The following is a 19891-nucleotide window of genomic DNA, read 5'->3' on the forward strand; positions in this document are numbered from 1 at the left end:
AATTGCACTAACCTGATCTTTGGAGTAAGGACTGTCAACTCGCTGAGGGTCACGGCAGGCTTGTATAAGAATTTTTGTTGCGTTCAACTGTAACAAAATCTCACAGGCCATTGAATCAAAAAATGTGATGTTGGCAAGAGCAGCAGATGCTAGTAGGAACACTTCACTTGATGAGGTGTCTTTACATAAGTCTATGAGAAAAGAATAAATCTTTCACATTCAGAAGTAAATAGATCTTTGTCATTTTGCATTTATCCAATTTCCAAGCAAAACAGCATTCACAGTTACCCCATCAGATCTGCTTTGTGGCATAATATCAAAATTAAATACAAGATCTGATATGTATTAATTCATACTCCCAAAGGCCTCTTTTGAATTTTGTACTTAAAAAAATTACACTGAGAGCATGAATGCAGTGCAGTCTGTAAAACTTAATCCAAATTAATATTGATTACATGTTATTCACATTATTTTATCTTCAATAGCAACACAACTTCTTGTTAAGAAGATGCTTTGGAAATAAAATTTAGCTTGGTGCAGTTGGTAAGTGAAACACCTGGGGATTTGTGCAATCACTAAGCTAGCAGTAAGATATTTTTAAAATTCTTCTGGACAAGTGATAATCCCAGCAGAGAAACATGTAGCTGAGAGACAGCTGCAGGTTTATTAGTACAGTAAATTACTGTAAAATGTGGGATTAGTGCACACTAATTTAAAGTACTAATTGAAAATATATTTTATTCTATAATTTAATTTCTAAGCTGGCCAGTTTGTCTTGTGCATGCAACTCTGACAAATAATGCCACCTGCAGGAAAATTAGAAGTTTTACCATATTCAACAATTTGGCTATAAGACTATTTACTAAAATTATTTATGTATCCTTTTCAGGTGATTGCAAATGATTTCTCTTCAGTAATACTCAGGTTTTCTGTGGAATTGTACATTACTAGACCTAACTTTGGCACTAATTCATACTAAACTGATGATGGAAATATGTCATGGTCCAATAAAGAAATACAATCTGAAATGGAGCAGAGACATTTCTTGACCAATTATATCTATTCTTTATCGAATGCCTTTAATGAGCTTGCTTGATGTTGACATAGGAGAAATTTGCCCTCAAGTGCAAATGTCAAAATGATGAAACTGTAACACATACAGTATGTACCCGACTTCCCGAATTTAGATCCAACGACTTCAGCCCAAATGTATCTAAAGTGGAGGTGGAATATGCTGTAATATGTCCCACACATCCAAAAGCAAATCCCATTCCCCAAACTAAGTATGCCTCATATTAAAGGACCACAAACTTGTAGGGTACCTCAATAAACTGGAGAGCCATGATGGCACATGACCAAGTGGTTAAGCCGTCAGTCTAGTGATCTGAAGGTCACTAGTTCGAGCCTCAGCCAAGGCACTTAACCACACATTGCTCTGTGACAACACCAGTGCCAAGCTGTATGGGTCCTAATGCCCTTCCCTTGGACAACATTGGTGGCATGGAGATGGGAGACTTCCAGCATGGGCAACTGCCTGTCTTCCATACAACCTTGCCCAGGCCTCAGTCATCATTGAAAATCAATGGACAGCCAAAGAAAAAGATGATGGCTGGAGGCAAGACTCTTGGTAGGATCACCCATGCCAAACAGGTCAAAGGGTAGAGGTCATACTAAGAGTCAACCAGTCCTCTAGGTTTGGGAGTTCAGCTCAGAGCTACAACTGTCATGGAAACCGCAATGAAGAATTCTATATGTGTGTCAGTGGTATTCCTGATTCTCCACCCGGGACTTGCATGACAGTAGTGAAAACCGAAAGGCAGCTACAGGCATGATGAAGGGAGCCTGGAACACTGCCAAGACCAAGACCAAAATCGTTTTTTGGAATATATAAACCATGTATTACACTGGTAAGTTAGCACAAATAACTGCAGAAAAGTATCACTACAACCTACCTGGACTGAGTGTCAGTGAAAGCAGATGAACAAGGTTTGGCAGACTAAAGGCAGCAAATGGTGAAACAGTTTTATACTCAGGAAGGGAAGATAGCCGGCCAGCATTATAATGTTGTAGATGACAGTGTCTACACCAAAGTGAAGCTGTACTACACTCGGGTATGACTCAGAATGCAGGTGCATGACAGAGAATGACCTTGCCAAGCTGCTGTTGTTCACCCTTGAGACTCCAGAAGATCCTCCGCATTTTCTGGCCAAGAAAAATCTCCAACCACACCCTACTCCTTCAGTGTCACCAAGAGGACATGGCCACAATCATCACGTTGGAGATGGATTGAGCATGTGATGAGAGAGGTCAACTCCCTCATCAAGACATCACTTCATTGAACCCCTGAAGGGTGGAAGAAACATGGGAGACCAAAGATAACTTGACACCGTACTGTAGAAGCTGAAATAAGGATCCTGATCCACACCAGGGACACAATAGAGAAGATGGCCAAGGACAGGCAGAGATGGAGGACCTTCATTGCTGACTTACACACCAGCAGTGTAACAGGCAGTGACTATATGAATAGACATAAATTTTCACTGAAAGGGAGTTTTAAAAATCATCTTCTTTCCAGTATTATATTTCTCTCCAGTTACAAACTGAGGTGGCATGAAATTTAAATCATGAAAGGGAAAAATGAACAATTGTTCAAAGTTCAAAGTAAAATTTATTATCAGAGTACATAAAGGTCACCACATACAACCGTGAGATTCTTTTTCCTGTGGGCATACTCAGCAAATCTATAGAACAGTAACTGTAAACAGGATCAATGAAAAAACAAATCGTGCAGATGCACATATAAATAAACAGCAATAAATAACAGGTATGAAATAACAAGATAAAGAGTTCTTAAAGTGAGACCATTAGTTGTGGGAACACCAGAAATAGAATGAGTGTAGTTTCCCCCTTTTGTTTAAGAGCCTGATGGTTGAGGGGTAGTAACTGTTCTTGAACCTAGTAGTGCAGGCCCTGAGGCATTTGTACTTTCTACCTATTGGCAGCAGCGAGAAAAGAGCATGGCCTGGGTGGTGAGGATCTTTGATGATGGAAGCTGCTTTGCTACAGCAATGTAGGTGTGCTCAATGGCTGGGAGGGCTTTAGTGTTTCCATACCAGGCCGCAATGCAGCCAGTCAGTACACTTTTCACCACACATCTGTAGAAATTTGTCTAAGTTTTTCATCACATGCCAAATCTCCGCAGATTCCTGAGGAAGTAGAAATACTGTCATGCTTTCTTCACAATTACATTTATATGATGTGTCTAGGACAGGTCCTCTGAGATAGTGATACACAAGAGTTTAAAGTTACTGACCCTCTTCACCTCTGATCCTCTGTAGAATACTGGCTCATGGACCTCTGGTTTCCCTCTCCTGAAGTCTACAATCAGTTCCTTGGTCTTGTTGATATTGAGTGATAATTACACCACTCAGCTAAATTTTCAATCTCCCTCTCTCCAGCTGATAAAACTGAATATTTCATCCTGAAAATACAGCCTGACAGGTTTAGCAAACACACTACTTCGTTGATGAAATAGCAATATTTTCAGAGAATTCAATGTACTATATTTGATGTAGAACAATTGGTAAGATTATCATTAAATCTTTTAATAACAAAAAAGTATGATTATCATGTTGCTTTGATTTCCAGATGCTCCATCAACTATAACAAAAGGTAATTATATAAGCAATAAACAAATTAAGTTGATGAACAAATCAGATAAAGTATCATTTACATGAAATATTAATACTGTTTCTCTCTCTACAGATGCTACCTGACTTCCTTAGTATCATTAGAATCTTCTGTTTTATCATCTTTATACAGCCTCTATCCGATTAACTTAACATCTTGAAGTACTTCATGTCAAAAAAAAATAGTCTCCAAGACAATGGAAGGGATAGTAGGATAGATGAGTTAAACGGAGCATCCTAAAAGGGGAGAGATGAAAAAGCAGAAAGATTAAGGAAGGAACAGAGTGGTTGAGAGCATGGCCACAGATGCTGAGGAATTCCAAATCAATAAACCAGGAAGAATTGTGATTAGCTATCCATCATAATGTATCTTCAGTTTTCTGGCACTGTAACAATACGGCCATCTTATTTTAGTCTGAAAAGAATTCAAGTATAATTAAAAAGCAATAATTATACTGCTTCTGCTGACTATTTTCCCTCATCATGATCTTAACACAGAAAACTTTTGTGTTCAGATATCAACTGCTAAGAAAGTCAGCAGAGACCTATTAAAAATTAAAATCCAAACCCTGGGAGGCCAATTGATCACATTCCTGTGCTGGTAGTCTGTGACGGGTGTTGCTGAGGATTATAAATTATCAATCATTGCCAACAAAGTGAATACATTTCTAGGCTGCTTTAATAGTCCTTAGCCTCTATAATGCTACTTTATTAAGCATAATTGTCCAACATAATTAACAGCCATTAATGAAAGGAGGATCAATGAAGGGGTGGTGTCATTAGTGGAAACAAGAAAGTAGTTTTGAAAATTTGTACAGAATTTGAAATCTCTTCACCAATAATAGTGTTCATTTGTCTGTCAAGTTATAACTTGTTTGTGTTAAGGAAAGTGGCAACTATTAATATTTTCACATTATTTGTAAAGACCCAAGTAACTGCAGGGATCTTTCAAAAGATTTCCAATGTGTTTACAAGTAGGAAGATGTCAATAGATAGAAGTTAAGTTGAGGCAACTGAAAATATACCCAGAGACAGAATAAATAAAAAAGGATAAAAGAAGTAATGGCTCCAATTTAATATGGGGTGAGAAGTGACAGAAGAGACAGATATTGCAGAAATTTTAAAAAATAATAAAAAATATCTGAAATGTAAAAATATAAGTATTAAGACAGGTTGTCTGGGGGCAATTAAGATACTACATATGCCCATTTAATGTGAGGGCAGAAAGCAAGCAAAATTGTTTTTGACTGATAACCATGGACTCAGACAACTTTATCCACAGTGTTTATTGATGAGCAGCAAAGCGGTACGGAAAAATGAGACAACAATGTGAGTTTTGAGTGTCCCTGCCACTAGTGAAAGGATGTTAACTGGCCTTAACAGTGTTGATCACCACAGCTGCAATGAGCAGATAAGCTTCTCAGAGGATTAATATATATGCAGTTTTAGGATATTAGTCTTCTCTTTGATGATATACATTTCTATTGATGCTATAGAGGGACACAGGAAAAAAATTGCCGTAAAACCTTCTCATCCTGTTCGTGCCACCGTCCTTTCCCAACATGTTCATTTCCTGAAGCAAATGGACAAGCAATATATCAGGACTTGCAAACTCAGAGCAGGGAATAATGGACCCTTTGATGAATTAAATATGCTTTTTGAGTCCATCTCTGCCGGAAGCTATCTTTTTAACTATACATGTTAAGGTCACAGCAACATTGACCTTTGTTTGCTCATAACTTACTTCAGCCGCCTGTGGGGAACCATGTTGGGTATCAGACAGATGGCCATTTACATTGTTTGATTTAGTCACTGCCTCTGTTAGAACAGGTCACTGCACTCACTTCTTTTGGTTATCCCAGCAGCAACGGTAGCATCAAAAACAAATGCATCAAATACTAAGTCCTGCAAATGTTCACGGAATCTTGAATTGCATACACATGGCTAGAGATTGTCCACTTGGCACAAGAGCAAATTTTGCAGTAGAATTCTTTGAATAGGTAGATATTAAGTTAAACATGCATTTAAAAATGTGAATATTAAGTTTATCAATGCTAAGAACCTTGTGCCAATTCAAAATTTTAATATTTAGGAGATTCCAAGCACTTGAAAAGAAGAAAAAAAACAATGTTCAGTTATTTTCCTGCATAGTATGATATTGTTGTTTTGCTGTTAAAGGAATGTCCAAGTTCAATTAGTAGTTTTTTTTTCCTTCGATTCAAGATTACAACAGGACCCTAAATAAACTAACCTTTTCTTTCATTGTGTGGCATTTGCTTAGCATGTGAGGGAGTTTGGCAGAGATATAGAAAGACAATTGAATCTATAGAACATTCTGTTAAAATTATGTTCTACAAACATGTACAATCAGTAATTTTCGACATTCAAGATTATACAACTGACATCTGCACTACCACTATTAATTCTCATACTGTATGGAAATAGGCCCTTTCATCAACTAAGTCCATAACAACTATCAAGTAGCTCATCTTACATTAATCTCATTATATTCTCCTCACATTCTAAACCAGTACCCACTCTCTTGTCCCAGATTTTACCAATGACCTATGCAATACTTGCAATTTAAATTGTTCAATTAAGGGAAAATAACTCTCAAATAATGAGGCAACAATGACACTTCATCAGTAATTATGATCAAACCATTAAGATCTTCATTTAAGATCTGCTCTTTGATTTTACCAACCAAAATATGTAACAAGACAGGTCTTTGTATCGTGTACTATTTAACCAAATATTTTCAAGGACAGAATGAGAGTAGGTGTATTAGAACCACAGCAACTCATGAAGATGACTCCACAGTATTTATGGGTGTGCAATAAATGTTGGCCTTGCATGAAAGCCTGGATTCTGAGAATAAATAAAAATATTTTATGTTCACAGTATTGTTGAAGGCATAGATTTCTGCTAAACAGGTTTTTTCTCAGAAGTATTGAATAAGCATTACTATCATCTTTGTCAATCTTTGCATTTCCAATTTGCCCAGAGAAAGCAAAATCCTTTCTCTTTTATTTTCTGGAACCATCACGTAAGTGTAATTATGAAGAAAGCATGGCAGCACTCTACTTCCTTAGAAGTTTGCAAAGATTCAGTGTGCCATCTAAAGCTTTGTCAAGATTCTGTAGATGTATGGTGGAGTGTATATTGACTGATTGCATCATGGCCTGGTATGATGCCATTGAACTGAAGAGACTACTGAAAGTAGTGCATATAGCCCAGTCCATCAAGGGTAAAGCCCTCCCCACATTGAGCACATCTACATGCATCACTGTCGCAGGAAAGCAGCATCCATCATCAAGGACACCCATTATCCAGGTCATGCTCTCTTCTCACTGCTACAGGATTCTCAGGACCCACACCACCAGGTTAAGGAACAGTTGTTATTCCTCCACCATCGGGCTCTTGAACCAGAGGGGAAATATTTTGCTCAACTTTACTCACCCTGACACTGAGGTGTTCCCACAAACTATGGTTTCACCATAGAGGACTCTTCATTGCACATTCTTGATATTTATTGCTTATTTATTTACTATAATTATTACGTTTGTTTACTTTTGTTTCTTTGTATTTACTGTGAATGCCCCCAATACAACAATAATCTCAGGGTTGTATACAATGTATACAATATGGACTTTAATAATTAACTTACTTTAAGTGGAATGGAAAAATATCACTGCCAGATATTGATGGTGAGGGTGATTTGAAAGGATTGGTAAACATAAGGCAGACAAAGATACCATCACTTCCAAATCTAGTAAAACAATAATAAGAGACATCAAATTGAGTTAAAAGCATACGTTTTATTTTCTCATGTGAACCATTGCATTTTTAATGGCTTGTGTTACCCGTGGCACATGGCATTGATGCTCTATCAATAACTCACTCTGAGACGTAAGGCGAGATATCAGCTTTTATTGACTGGAGGAAGGAACCAGAAGTGAGTGACCATCATACTGCATCCTGGAGACTGAGGCCGAGCATAGGCCTCAGATCGCCTTTATACAGGGGCCTGTGGGAAGAGCCACAGGAGCAGTCAGCAGGGGGCAGTCAACAGGCACACGTAGTTCACCACAGGCATGCAACATGCCGGTTACCATGGTAGGTTTACAATATTCTGTCATTACAAATTAATTTGACTATGGTTAGCTGGCTTTTGGCTTTTGGCTATGGAAAGTTCGACAGGCGGGGAGATGGCATAGTGCATCTCTACTCAATTTTCCATCTTTGACCACTCTGCCTCTGCAACTTAAGTGCCAAAGAAGAGGAAGAAAAGCAAGCAGACACACTCTCAGATTACACATGAAGTTCGGGTTCTTGGGGAAAGGTGGTTTCCAGCAGCCATAAAACCATGTTCGGCAGAATTTCACAAACAAATATGGCCTGGCAGGTCTTTCTGCAGTGTCTCTACAAATAGCATGGAATGTTCTTCTAATTGAGAATAATTGTATTGTTGACTGTTTTTTTTGCAGTATGTTTAGCAGAAAAAGCCTCCAAATTGAACTGTGTTAATGAGATTCTCTTGTGTTTTATGAAATAGGAGCAGTGAAAGGAGCTTTTGGTTTAGAATGGTTAGAAATATACTCATTTTTACCCAATCCACTGCCTTGACTCAGAGCTACCTGCTGTTCTCAGAATGTTTCTCAGAGTGCTAAGGAAACTCTGTAAACAAGCATGCCCTCTAGTGTACACTAGTACATTTGCTGGCTAAACATCTCTCAGCCCATTTTAAGTTATTACAATTAATAAGTTGCTTACATCAATGTTTATTTTTCCTCAGTGAGAAATACTGAAATTGTACGGTTGAATCTTAAAATGTCGCATCAAAAGCAGGTATTAAAACATTATTAGACATGAAATAACAAGTTATTCAAATAAGAGGCTGCATTTTATTGCAACATGGTTTTAGGAAAAGCAGGGGAATGATCTCAATATGACTGGTACATACATTGAAGCAAGTGGAAGACTAACATGCCTTCAGGGTGCCAGATTTTCGTGGCTCTGGAGGCGGGTGGATTCGAGGCCGGTGTCTCCGCCACCTGAGGCATCGTGGGAGATGGGAGATCTTAAGCAGATATCTCTGCTGGCTGTGTGCCCAGAGACCCGAGCTCTTTGGGCACAGAGCTCAGAAGAAGCAACGCAAGACTTTTAACACTACAATCAGCAAGTTGCTTTGTTATGTCTCCCATCTCACTGTGAAATGGGGACAACACTTTTTCCCTTATTAGGGAGAGAGAGAGAGCCTGTGGTATGTCAGACACCAGGTGAATGAGTAGTTTTTGGGGTACTGAAAGTCTGTGTCTTTACTGATGCTTGAGTGCTCGGTGGGGGGTGCCAATGCTTTTTTTGCCGGTGGGGGAGGAGATCATTGCTTTGCTGCTGCTTATGTGTGGGAGGGAGGAGTTGAGGGGCTTTGGGTTTCTTACATTTAACTGTCATTCATTCTTTGAGGCACTCCTTTGTTTTCATGGCTGTTTGCAAAAAAGAGCTTCAGGATATATATTGTATACATTTCTCTAACATTAAATAGAATATAGAACATAGAATAGTACAGAACAGTATAGGCCCTTTGGCCCACAATGTTGTGCCAACCCTTAAACCCTGCCTCCTATATAACCCCCCACCTTAAATTCCTCCATATACCTGCCTAGTAGTCTCTTAAATTTCGCTAGTGTATCTGCCTCCACCACTGACTCAGGCAGTGCATTCCATGCAGCAACCACTCTCTGAGTAAAAAAAAACCTTCCTCTAATATCCCCCTTGAAATTCCCACCCCTTACCTTAAAGCCATGTCCTCTTGTACTGAGCAGTGGTGCCCTGGGCACACAGTGGTGCTGGCTGTCCACTCTATCTATTCCTCTTAATATCTTGTATACCTCTATTATTTCTCCTCTCACACTCTTTCTCTCCAGACAGTAAAGCCCTAGCTCCCTTAATCTCTGACCATAATGCAGACTCTCCAGGTAAACCTTCTCTGTACTCATTCCAGTGCTTCCACATCCTTCCTATAGTGAGGTGACCAGAACTGGACACACTACTCCACGTGTGGCCTATTGAAACTGTTTAAGCCTATTAGAAGGTTATGCAGTTGGTGTGCAGCGGCCCAGTGAAGGTTCTGTTTAAGATTCAATATCTGGAAGGCTCAGAAGCTCACCAGATCAAATTTTAAGCACCAGAAGGTGACGGAAACCCAATAAATCTGGGGCTGGGCTCCACTGGAGTAAAGTCAGGTAAAAGTACCAAGCAGTGGGACAGAGAGATTCAGAGAAGGGTTGGTTTTCAAGGTGTAGATACCAGGAGGAGATTTGTGTTAGCTGAATTACTTTTTTTCTAACCTGGTGGTCATAGTTAGGCACCGTCACCAGGGAGGGCAGGGAAAAGGGCATCTAGAAAGAGCCAAGAATGTATGTCATTTAAAAGGATGTTCCTGAGCTGGCTTACCTGGTTCTAAAGTCTGAGCTGTCACTTGCTCAGGTAGGCCCACTTTAGAGAGGTCCAAGAGCTATGGAAGTCTGACTGCACATGGATGACATGTGAAAGCCACACACAGGAACTTGTTGCAATTTACTGACACCACTGCACAGCTCTGTGCTCGTCTGTGTGTTAGCATGCCAGATGCACAGAAGAATCTAAAAAATTTCATTCAATTTTATGAAACTCCTTGAAGATGTCCTGGATACAATGAGAGCTAGTACCCATGATACAGCTCACTAGGTTTACAGCTCTGCAGCTCATTTTGATCCTGTGCAGAAGCCCCACCCCTCCATAACAGACGATGATGCAACCAGTTAAAAAGCTCTCCATGGTACATCTGTAGAAATCTCCAAGTGTTTTTGGTGACATACCAAATCTCCTCAAAGTCCTAAAGAAATATAGCCTTCATCATACCTTCTTTGTAACTGCATCAATATGTTGACTCCAGGATAGATCCTCAGAGATATTGACATTGTTCACTTGAAATTGAAATTGATATTGAAATTGTTCACTCTTTCCCCCTATGAGTACTAATGTGTGTTCCCTCGTCTGCCCTTTCTGAAATCCACAATCATATCTTCACTCCTTTTGGCATCTAACGCAAATTTGTTGCTGTGATATCACTCAACTAGCTGATAAATGTCACTCAGTACACCCTCTCGTCGCTATCTAAAATTCTGCCAACAATATTTGTATCGTCGTCGGATTTATAAATGGCATTAGAGCTGTATCTAGCCACACAGTCATGTGTGTAAAGAGAGCAGAGCAGTGGGCTAAGCACACATCCCTGAGGTATGCCAACGTTGATTATTGTTACTGTTGATCTACACAGATTGTCGTCTTCCAGTTAGGAAGTCAAGGGTTCAGTTGCAGAGGAAGGTACAGAGGCCCAGGTTATGGAGCTTTCCAATCAGGGCTGTAGGAATGAATTGTATTAAATGCTAAGCTTGGATAGGTACATGAATGAGAGGAGTATGGAGGCTTATGGTCCAGTTCGAGATAGAATGGACTAGGCAGTAAAACAGCATGCCACAGAGTAGATGGGTCAAAAGGCTTGTTGCTACATTGTAATACTCTATGACTCTAGATAGTTAACCAACAAATAATTACATGTTACAATCCATTGCAATACCAGGGAGAAAATTGACATGCAGGTTGCAAAGAGAGGGCTTATATTTTCCTAGATAAAGAAGATTAAGAAGAAACCTAACTTAACTATTTACTGGGTAGTTGGAGAGAACTAGCCAGTAAGTAGTTTCTGGGTCTGACTATAGTTTCTCCGGTAAGGAAGTTCTACCATAGGGCTGCAAACTTACAATGATACCATTCAGAAGAGATATAATGTAATGCTTTACACAGAGGATGGTAAGACCTAGGACTTTATACCCAGTAAGTCATTGAAATCAATTGGGAAATTTTGATTTTGAGATTAATCATTTTTGTAAAATGATATAAAGATCATAGAAACGATTTGTTTAATAACTCTGGATATAGATCAGCTATGATCTAAGTGAGTGATGGACAGGCAGGAGGAGCTGAATTATATATTGCTCTTCCTGTGTTTGTATGATGTGGAATGTAAGAAACAATGAAAGGAGCTTATCCTTTCCCTGACATTTTACATTCCATGAGAGGTGCATGGTTGTGTTAAAGTGAGGCAGCAAAATAATAATGGGAATTACCTGAAGAGAGAGCTTGTATTCAGTGATATGTTGAGATCTGTATTGATGGCAAGAGAAAGCAATGAGCTCCAGTGAGTTGGGTCCCCTCCTAGACTTTTGCTGGTTATACTATGGACAGTCTGTTTGCAGTCTAGATGAAATAACTTCTGTTCACAAGTACTGAATGATCATCTAATGTTTTCTGGGCCCACCTACAGCAGGGTTTTAGCAGTGCTTAGTAACATCACGGGAGTGTTCAGCGCTTTCATAATGAATGTGCAGTTGAAAATCTCATGGAACTCTGAAGATGCAGAAATATGAAAAAATATTTGCAAACATGCACTTTCTCCAACAGCCAAGTCCATTTCAGATAGCAGAGTCACATACCAATAATATTACCAGGTCACCCACACCAAGTTAACGAATGGTCAGACAATGAGCCATACGATGTGAGATCAAAGGGCAAGTGCTGGAGATAACTTGGATTCAAGCCCAGAAAAGAACTTTTGAACCAGATGATCAAGTGTGGCACTTCGTAGCCCTCAAAGGTAACATGGGCGTGCGAAAATATGCAGATGCTAGAAATTCAAAGCAACACACTTAAAATGTTGGAGGAACTCCATCAGGTCAGGTGGTCTCTATGGAAATGAATAAACGGTTGATGTTTTGGGCTGAGACCCTTCAGGGCTCCAGATAATATGGATGTCTCTGGTCACGAGGAGCTGATCTACTGATCTGATTGACAGAGGACTCCCTTTCTCAAGCGGCACCTCTGCTGTCATACTAACATCAATGTTAGATGTTAACATGAAAGCAGAGCTCCTAAGTGTTCCAAACCATTGATGCATGTAGGATTAGTATAAATGCATGGTTGCTGGTCAACATGGACTCCGTTGGCCAAAGGATTTGTTTCTCTCCATATCTCTCTAACTACATACATGACAGTCATCACAAAATTTGTCCAACAACCAATGCTTTTTCAGGCATTCAGTTCCTTTAGTCAAGGACAATGGCTCATTCTATAACATCTTATGCAAAAACTGCAGTTTAAGCAAAATTAAGATAATTTTATTTAGGAAACAGCATTTGCAGTTTTAAAAGCTGTTTTAGGGGAGATGATATTGAGGGCTGGTATCTATTAAATAGGATGTGGATTGTGCTATTGTGGTAACAGGGAATTGCAGACAACTTCGAAGTGGAAACATGGAATGCTGCAGTGAATATGTCCAAGGTTCAGGAAATTTGTTAATTATATTATAGCCTGCACCCATTGTTGTAATGAAAAGTTGGAATTACTATTTAAACTGTGGATAATCATTTTACTCTGTAATCAGGACCTAGTCCATTACTTAAATGAGACTTCCCATAGCTACCATTCTGTTATCAAAATGTATTTTTTCTGGTAATCTCATCAACTGAGAATGTAAAAATGCTTCCAAATTCATGCTCAGGTAGATCAGCTTTGATTGGTCTCCTTTGCGTTCAGCTTTTAATAAATCACCTGTTATTTCCAACACCAACTCTGTGTGATCTTTCAGTTTGCTTCTACGTTTGGGGCATTTACTGGGATACCCCACTGGATTGCAGCCAACTGGGAGGCTCCTGGTTGGGCGAGTGTGTTTGAGATACCACCCTGTTAGGTTAGGGAATAAGTCCATAGTCAACTGTGACCAAAACTTGTGGTAAAGAGAAACCTGGGAACATGAAGAGTCTGGTGTCAGCCATTTGGGGATAGGGTGTCTGGGGAGCTGGCAGACAGGATCCAGGTGGCTATGGGTTGCGACTGATTTGGGAAACAGATTGACTAACCAACACTATTTGAGACATAAACTCAGGGAGCTGGAATTGCAGGCACTGTGAGGTATGGCCATTGCAGAAGTAAAGAAGCCTGTGGAAACTGGGGAGGTAGTGTGGGAATCAGAATGTTCTCTCATAGAGGTGGTAGTGCGCTGTAACTGTAAGTTGATACAAAAAAATGGGAAAGAAGGGCCACAATCCAGATGGAACAATCCCTGAACAAATTGGTTGTAGAAGGGATAAGAGAAAGGCAAATATGAAAAGGATGTAGTAATAGTAAGAGCATTATTGCCCATTCACCACTGAAAAGCAATCGCCAAACAAGCCCAGGACCTTCGGATTTCAGGACAAATGGTCGGTACTCCATGTGGGTCATTGGAACTTGATGCACATTACTGTGCAAAAGTCTAAGCTACTCTATCTATAACTGTGTCTAAGATATTTGCACACTACTGTATATCTTGAGTCATGATCTTAAAGGCCAAATGGCCAGAGGCAGGAGTGTGGATATAATTACAAAAACCTGTGTGTGGACCATTCAATAACAAGGTGTCATAGTACACCATTAAACTTGAAGCAGAGCTACAGCAAAAAGAAGTGATCCAGCCTACCATTTTCCATAAGAATTCCCCAATCTCGCTGGTGTGTATTCAATATATCAGTAATATTTGAGTAATGTTGTAAATATATTGTTTGGTTAAGTATTATTTGTTGTTTAAATAATTCACTATGGTTACATTTACGAAGTACATGAATGGCATATGTCATGGCGCCCATGTGTGAAACGAGCACTCCTCACTTTAAAGTAAAAATGAAGTAGGACTCACATTCCCAGCTCTTTTGTTTTCCTTTCAATTAGTTTTATGCTTTGGAGTTACAAAACTTAACAGTGGCAATGAGGAAGTTTGAAATGAATCCGAGACAACTCCATACGTGTTGAAGTGTAGTGAGAAATGGTCGAGTAAAGGAAAAAACAGCACAGTATGTTTTCTTTTCTACACAAAGGGAGAAAGTTGATTGAGTTAAAAAAAGGCAGATAATGGACAAATTCATGGGTTCGTAAATAATGAGTACCGGGTGACAATAATCATTAAAAAAGAAATGACTGGCTACATCAGAAAGATTGACGTGTTTGATTACACAACAGATAGCTGGATATTGTCTATGGAGCAAATTGAGCTGTATTTCGAAGCAAATGAAATAACCAATGAAAAGTGGGTGACATTTTTGCTGAAAGCATTAGATTGAAAGGCATACAGTTTGCTTAGAAATTTGGCTGCTCCAACCAAACAAGATGAAACAAGCTTTGCTGATATCATGAAATTAATGCAAGAACATTTAGAACCAAAACTATTGTTGATTACAGAATACTTTAGGTTTCATAAGCAGAATCAAAAGAGAGAAGAGTCCATTTCAGCAAACGTGCCTGAATTCAAGAGATTTTCTGAACATTGGCAATTTGGTCGTGGGCTTAATGATGATCTGAGAGATGAATTAGTTTATGGAATCTGACAGGAAAACATTCAAAAGCAGCTCCTAACTGAAGCACAATTGACATTTAAAAGAGCAGTTGAAATGGCTGTATCAAAGGCAGACAGATACAGCCTTTCTACCTTGGAAAAGGCAGTCAGAGTTGCCATTGAGTTGCAGTCAGGAACGAAAGTCAGTGTGAACAAAATTGAAGTGTCTAGACAAAGGCCTGCCTAGCCGAACAAGTTGTATTACCATTGTGACAGGGGCTCACAGATGCCAGACCAATGCAGGTTTAAATGTTAAACTTGCAGAAAATGCAACAAAGTAGGACACAAAGAGAATATCAGGCAGATGAAAATAAATGGACTGCACAGAGAAGAGATAAAGATGAAAAGTTAAGTTGCAATTTCAAACAGGGCACTAATATGCATGCTGTTGATAAACAATCTGACAATGATAAAACACACAGTGGTCTGAGAAGCCTTGAGATTTCCCATGTGAAAGCTAAGCAGAGGCAAGCAATACGGATTATATCAAAGGTGAATCGCAAATTACTTTTAATAGAATTAGATGCAGGTTCAGCTGTTTCATTCATGCCACTAAAGGAGCTTGAGTGTCACTTTGAAGATACTGAACTGATGCCTGCAGATATCCAGTTAAGAATTCACACTGGAGAAAAGATAACTCTCTTGGGAATAATATTTCCACCAATGAGATACAACAGCCATCAGGGTTTGTATGTAGTAAAAACAGGAGGTCTACCATTGTGGAGACATGAATGGCTGAGACAACTATAACTTGATTGGAGATCCACCCACTATTTGCATGCCACATCTCCTGTAATAGAGTAAACTGAAAGCAAATTAAGGAAGGTTGAGGATGATGTCAAAACTGCCTCTATGCTGTACACCATGAACTGTTGCTCAACAGAGGGCAAACAGGTAGAAACATACAAACATAGAAAACCTACAGCAGAATACAGGCCCTTTGGCCCACAAAGCTTACCTTACATGTCCTTACCTTAGAACAACCTAGGCTTACCCAGAGCCCGCTATTTTTCTAAGCTCCATGTACCTATTTAGGAGTCTCTAAAAAGACCCTATCGTTTCCGTCTCCATCACCACCGCCGGCAGCCCATTCCACACACTCACCACTCTCTGCGTTAGTAAAAGAAAACTTACCCCCAACATCTCTTCTGTATCTACTCCCAAGCACCTTAAAACTATGCCCTCTCATGCTAGCCATGTTAGTCCTGAGAAAAAGCCTCTGACTATCCACACAATCAATTCCTCTCATTACCTTGTACACCTCTATCAGGTCACCTCTCATCCTTCGTCGCTCCAAGGAGAAAAGGCCAAGTTCACTCAACCTATTCTCATAATGCATGCTCCCCAATCCAGGCAACATCCTTGTAAATCTCCTCTGCACCCTTTCTATGGTTTCTACATCCTTCCTGTAGTGAGGCAACCAGAAATGAGTGCAGTACTCCAAGTGGGGTCTGACCTTGGCCAGGGTCCTATATAGTTGCAACATTACCTCCCATCTCTTAAATTCAAATCCACGATTGATGAAGGCCAATACACAGTACACCTTCTTAACCACAGAGTCAACCTGCACAGCTGCTTTGTGCATCCTATGGACTCGAACCCACGATCCCTCTGATTCTCCACACTGCAAAGAGTCTTACCATTAATACTATATTCTGCCATCATATTTGACCTACCAAAATGACCCACCTCACACTTACCTGGGTTGAACTCCATCTGTCAATCCTCAGCCCAGTTTTGCATCCTATCCTATCAATACTATGCATCCTATCAATGTCCCACTGTAACCTCTGACAGTTCTCCACACTATCCACAACACACCCAATCTTTGTGTCAACAACAAATTTACTAACCCATCCTTTCACTTCCTCATCCAGGTCACTTATAAAAGTCATGAAGAATAGGGTTCCCAGAACAGATCCCTGAGGCACACCACTGGTGATCGACCTCCATGCAGAATATGACCCGTCTACAACCACTCTTTGCCTTCTGTGGGCAAGTCAGTTCTGGATCCACAAAGCAATGTCCCCTTGGATCCCATGCCTCCTTACTTTCTCAACAAGCTTTGCATGGGATACCTCATCAAATGCCTTGCTGAAATCCATATACACTACGTCTACGGCTCTACCTTCATCAATGTGTTTAGTCACATCCTCAAAAAATTCAATCATGCTTGTAAAGGTGCTAGTAGTGGCTGGGGAAGGGGAGCAATATTGTTAAATTCTACCACCCATGTATAAATTATGCCTGATGTGATGTAGGAAAAACAGTCACAATCTTGGCTAACTAGGGCATCTGCCACAGCCTAGAAGCCCATGGGAGCAACTTCAGATCGACATTACCGAGCCATTACCTCAGTTGAGAACACTTCGCCAGGTGAATGGAAGCATCCCTCTGTCGGGTTTGCTCTGCCAAGACAGTAACCCATGTGCTAAGCTGAGGAGGTAATACTCAGGTGAGGAGTATAAGCCAGCCAAGATTTGGATCAAGGGACACACTTTACTGGAAAGAAAATCAAGAGGGCTTGTAGGTTGTTAGGGGTCAAACAGTGCGATTCCATTTCTGGAATGGGTCAACAACTTTAAATTCCTCTGTGTTATCATTTCAGAGGATCTGTCCTGGGTCCAGCATACAAGTGCCATTACAAGAAAAGCACAGCAGCGCCTCTACTTCCTTAGAAGTTTGCTAAAATTCAGTTTATCATCTAAAACTTTAACAATCTTCTCGAGATGTGTGGTGGAAAGTATATTGACTGATTGTATCAAGGCGTGGTATGGAAAGAACAATGCCCTTGAATGGAAAACCCTGCAAAAAATAGTGGATACAACCCATTCAATAACAGGTAAAGCCCTCCCCACCATTGAGCATAGTATTGTCACAGGAAAGCAGTATCCATCATCAATGATCCCCATCATCCAGTCCATGCTCTCTTCTCACTGTTTCCATCAGGAAGAAGGTGCAGGAGCCTCAGGACCCACACCACCAGGTTCAGGAGCATTTAGTAACCCTCAACCATCAGGCTCTTGAACCAGAGGGGATAACTTCACTTGCCTCGTCACTAAAATGTTCCCACAACCTACAGAATAGTTTTCGAGGACTTCATCTCATGTTCTTGATAGTTATTGCTTATTTAATTATTAGCTTTTTTATTTATTTGCTAAGTTTGTTCCCTTTTGCATATTGGTTGTTTTCCTTACGCTTTGTTGCCGTCTTTCATTGATGCTACTGTGTTTCTTGGATTTATCTTTCCTACCCTAAAAGTTATCTTGGACAGGAATGATTTAACCATGCAATCATATTTCCACAGGAATGGAAAGCATGGAACCTGACAAACTATCCTCAGTAGAATTTCGATAATTGAATGTATCAGTCTTTTGATCCATTTCTGTAGAACATGTAAAATGCAGACTGCAAACTGAGAGAATAACAAAGAATGACTAGCTGTGGGGTGTACCAATGGAGTACAGTTCGACATGGGGAACGTGTGAAATGGACATTTGAAAACTGCACAGCGCTTGGAGGACATCTGGTGGGTCTGGGGATTTTGGCCCATTTTCGGTCACCAGAGCGCAGTTCAAGACCGAGAATCCAGTTGACCAGAAAGAAGTGGCTCGTCAGCTGGGAGGGCTGCTGTTGGCACTGTTCAGAAACAGCTCATCCTTCAGCATGGCAGTTGGCGGTGCTGGACCGTGACTGCTGAGGGGATGTTAGGAATTAGTGTTGGTTCAGGTAGTGAGGAAGATCTTGAAAAGGAATTGGGAAAGGAGGTTCATGAAGGGTGTGGGTTGGCGGGAGGAGGTTGAAGTGAAGTTGAATCTAGATTTTGAAAACGGAAGAAGAAGCATAATATTGGAGTGATTTCAAATGATGGAGGGGAAGGGTGACAGAATGAAATTGCTGGAGAAGCTCAGCAGGCCAAGCAGCATTTTGTGTGTGTTGCTCAGATTTCCAGCATCTACAGATTTTCTCTTGTTTGTGAGAGAAAGGGCGGGATTTTTTGAAAATAAAAATGAAGGTTTTATGGTTTAAATTTGACTTGGAACAGCTTTCTTCCATTAATCCTATTAGGCTAACTAAAGAGTTTAAATCTGCTTTGGGGACTTAGATTGTGCCTATACTTTGAGAGTAAGGAATATGTTAATCATTTGTAAGGATAATAAACAGTGTGAGAAGACATTATACTTAAAGACTTTGCTTGGAAAAACAAAATATCTATGTTGCCTTATGAAAATAGAGATATTAGAGATGTCATATTAAGTGTTCCAGTGGAAATTTCAATAAAGGAGGATAAACGTCATTTATTGGGAGATAAGGTTAAGGAGGTAAAGAGATTGCAAGTAGTTAGAAGTGGGGAAAAGATGGACAATTTATCTGTATTGATTTATTTTGATCAGGTAAAACTCCCTGATAAAGTTAGTTTAGGGTATGTTAGTTATAATTTATGAGCTTTTATATTCCACCTCCTCTTAGATTTATAAATATCAGAGATTTGGACATGGTGCAGTAGGATGTCGTGGGAAACTAATATGTAGTAAGTGTAGTAGGGAACATTAGTATGAAGATTATGGACAAGGTATAAGGTTTAACAGTTGTAATTGTGGAGGATATATAGAATGTGAAGTTCTTAAGAAGGCAGCTGAAGTTGACCAGGTTAAAGTATAGTTTGCAGAGGTCTTGCAAAAAGTTAAACCAAATGTTGATCATTATTACCAGTTAGAGAACAGATTGTGAAGTC

The 19891-nt window shown here is 39.8% G+C and overlaps 1 protein-coding gene across 2 annotated transcripts in view; it reads right to left on the reverse strand.

Annotated features, from left to right (window-relative positions):
• LOC132397261 (protein inscuteable homolog) overlaps nucleotides 1-19891 on the reverse strand; it is a 400127-nt gene that overhangs the window by 41705 nt on the left and 338531 nt on the right. The window contains exon 9 of one of the 2 annotated variants that reach the window (XM_059975773.1): nucleotides 13-191. The exons of the other annotated variant lie outside the window; for it this stretch is intronic. Within the exon in view, the coding sequence (XP_059831756.1) occupies nucleotides 13-191 (179 nt within the window). The remainder of the gene's footprint in view (nucleotides 1-12; nucleotides 192-19891) is intronic. 2 annotated transcript variants of the gene reach the window in all.

Source organism: Hypanus sabinus, chromosome 7 (assembly GCF_030144855.1).
Source record: "Hypanus sabinus isolate sHypSab1 chromosome 7, sHypSab1.hap1, whole genome shotgun sequence".
Taxonomy (NCBI): Eukaryota; Metazoa; Chordata; class Chondrichthyes; order Myliobatiformes; family Dasyatidae; genus Hypanus; species Hypanus sabinus.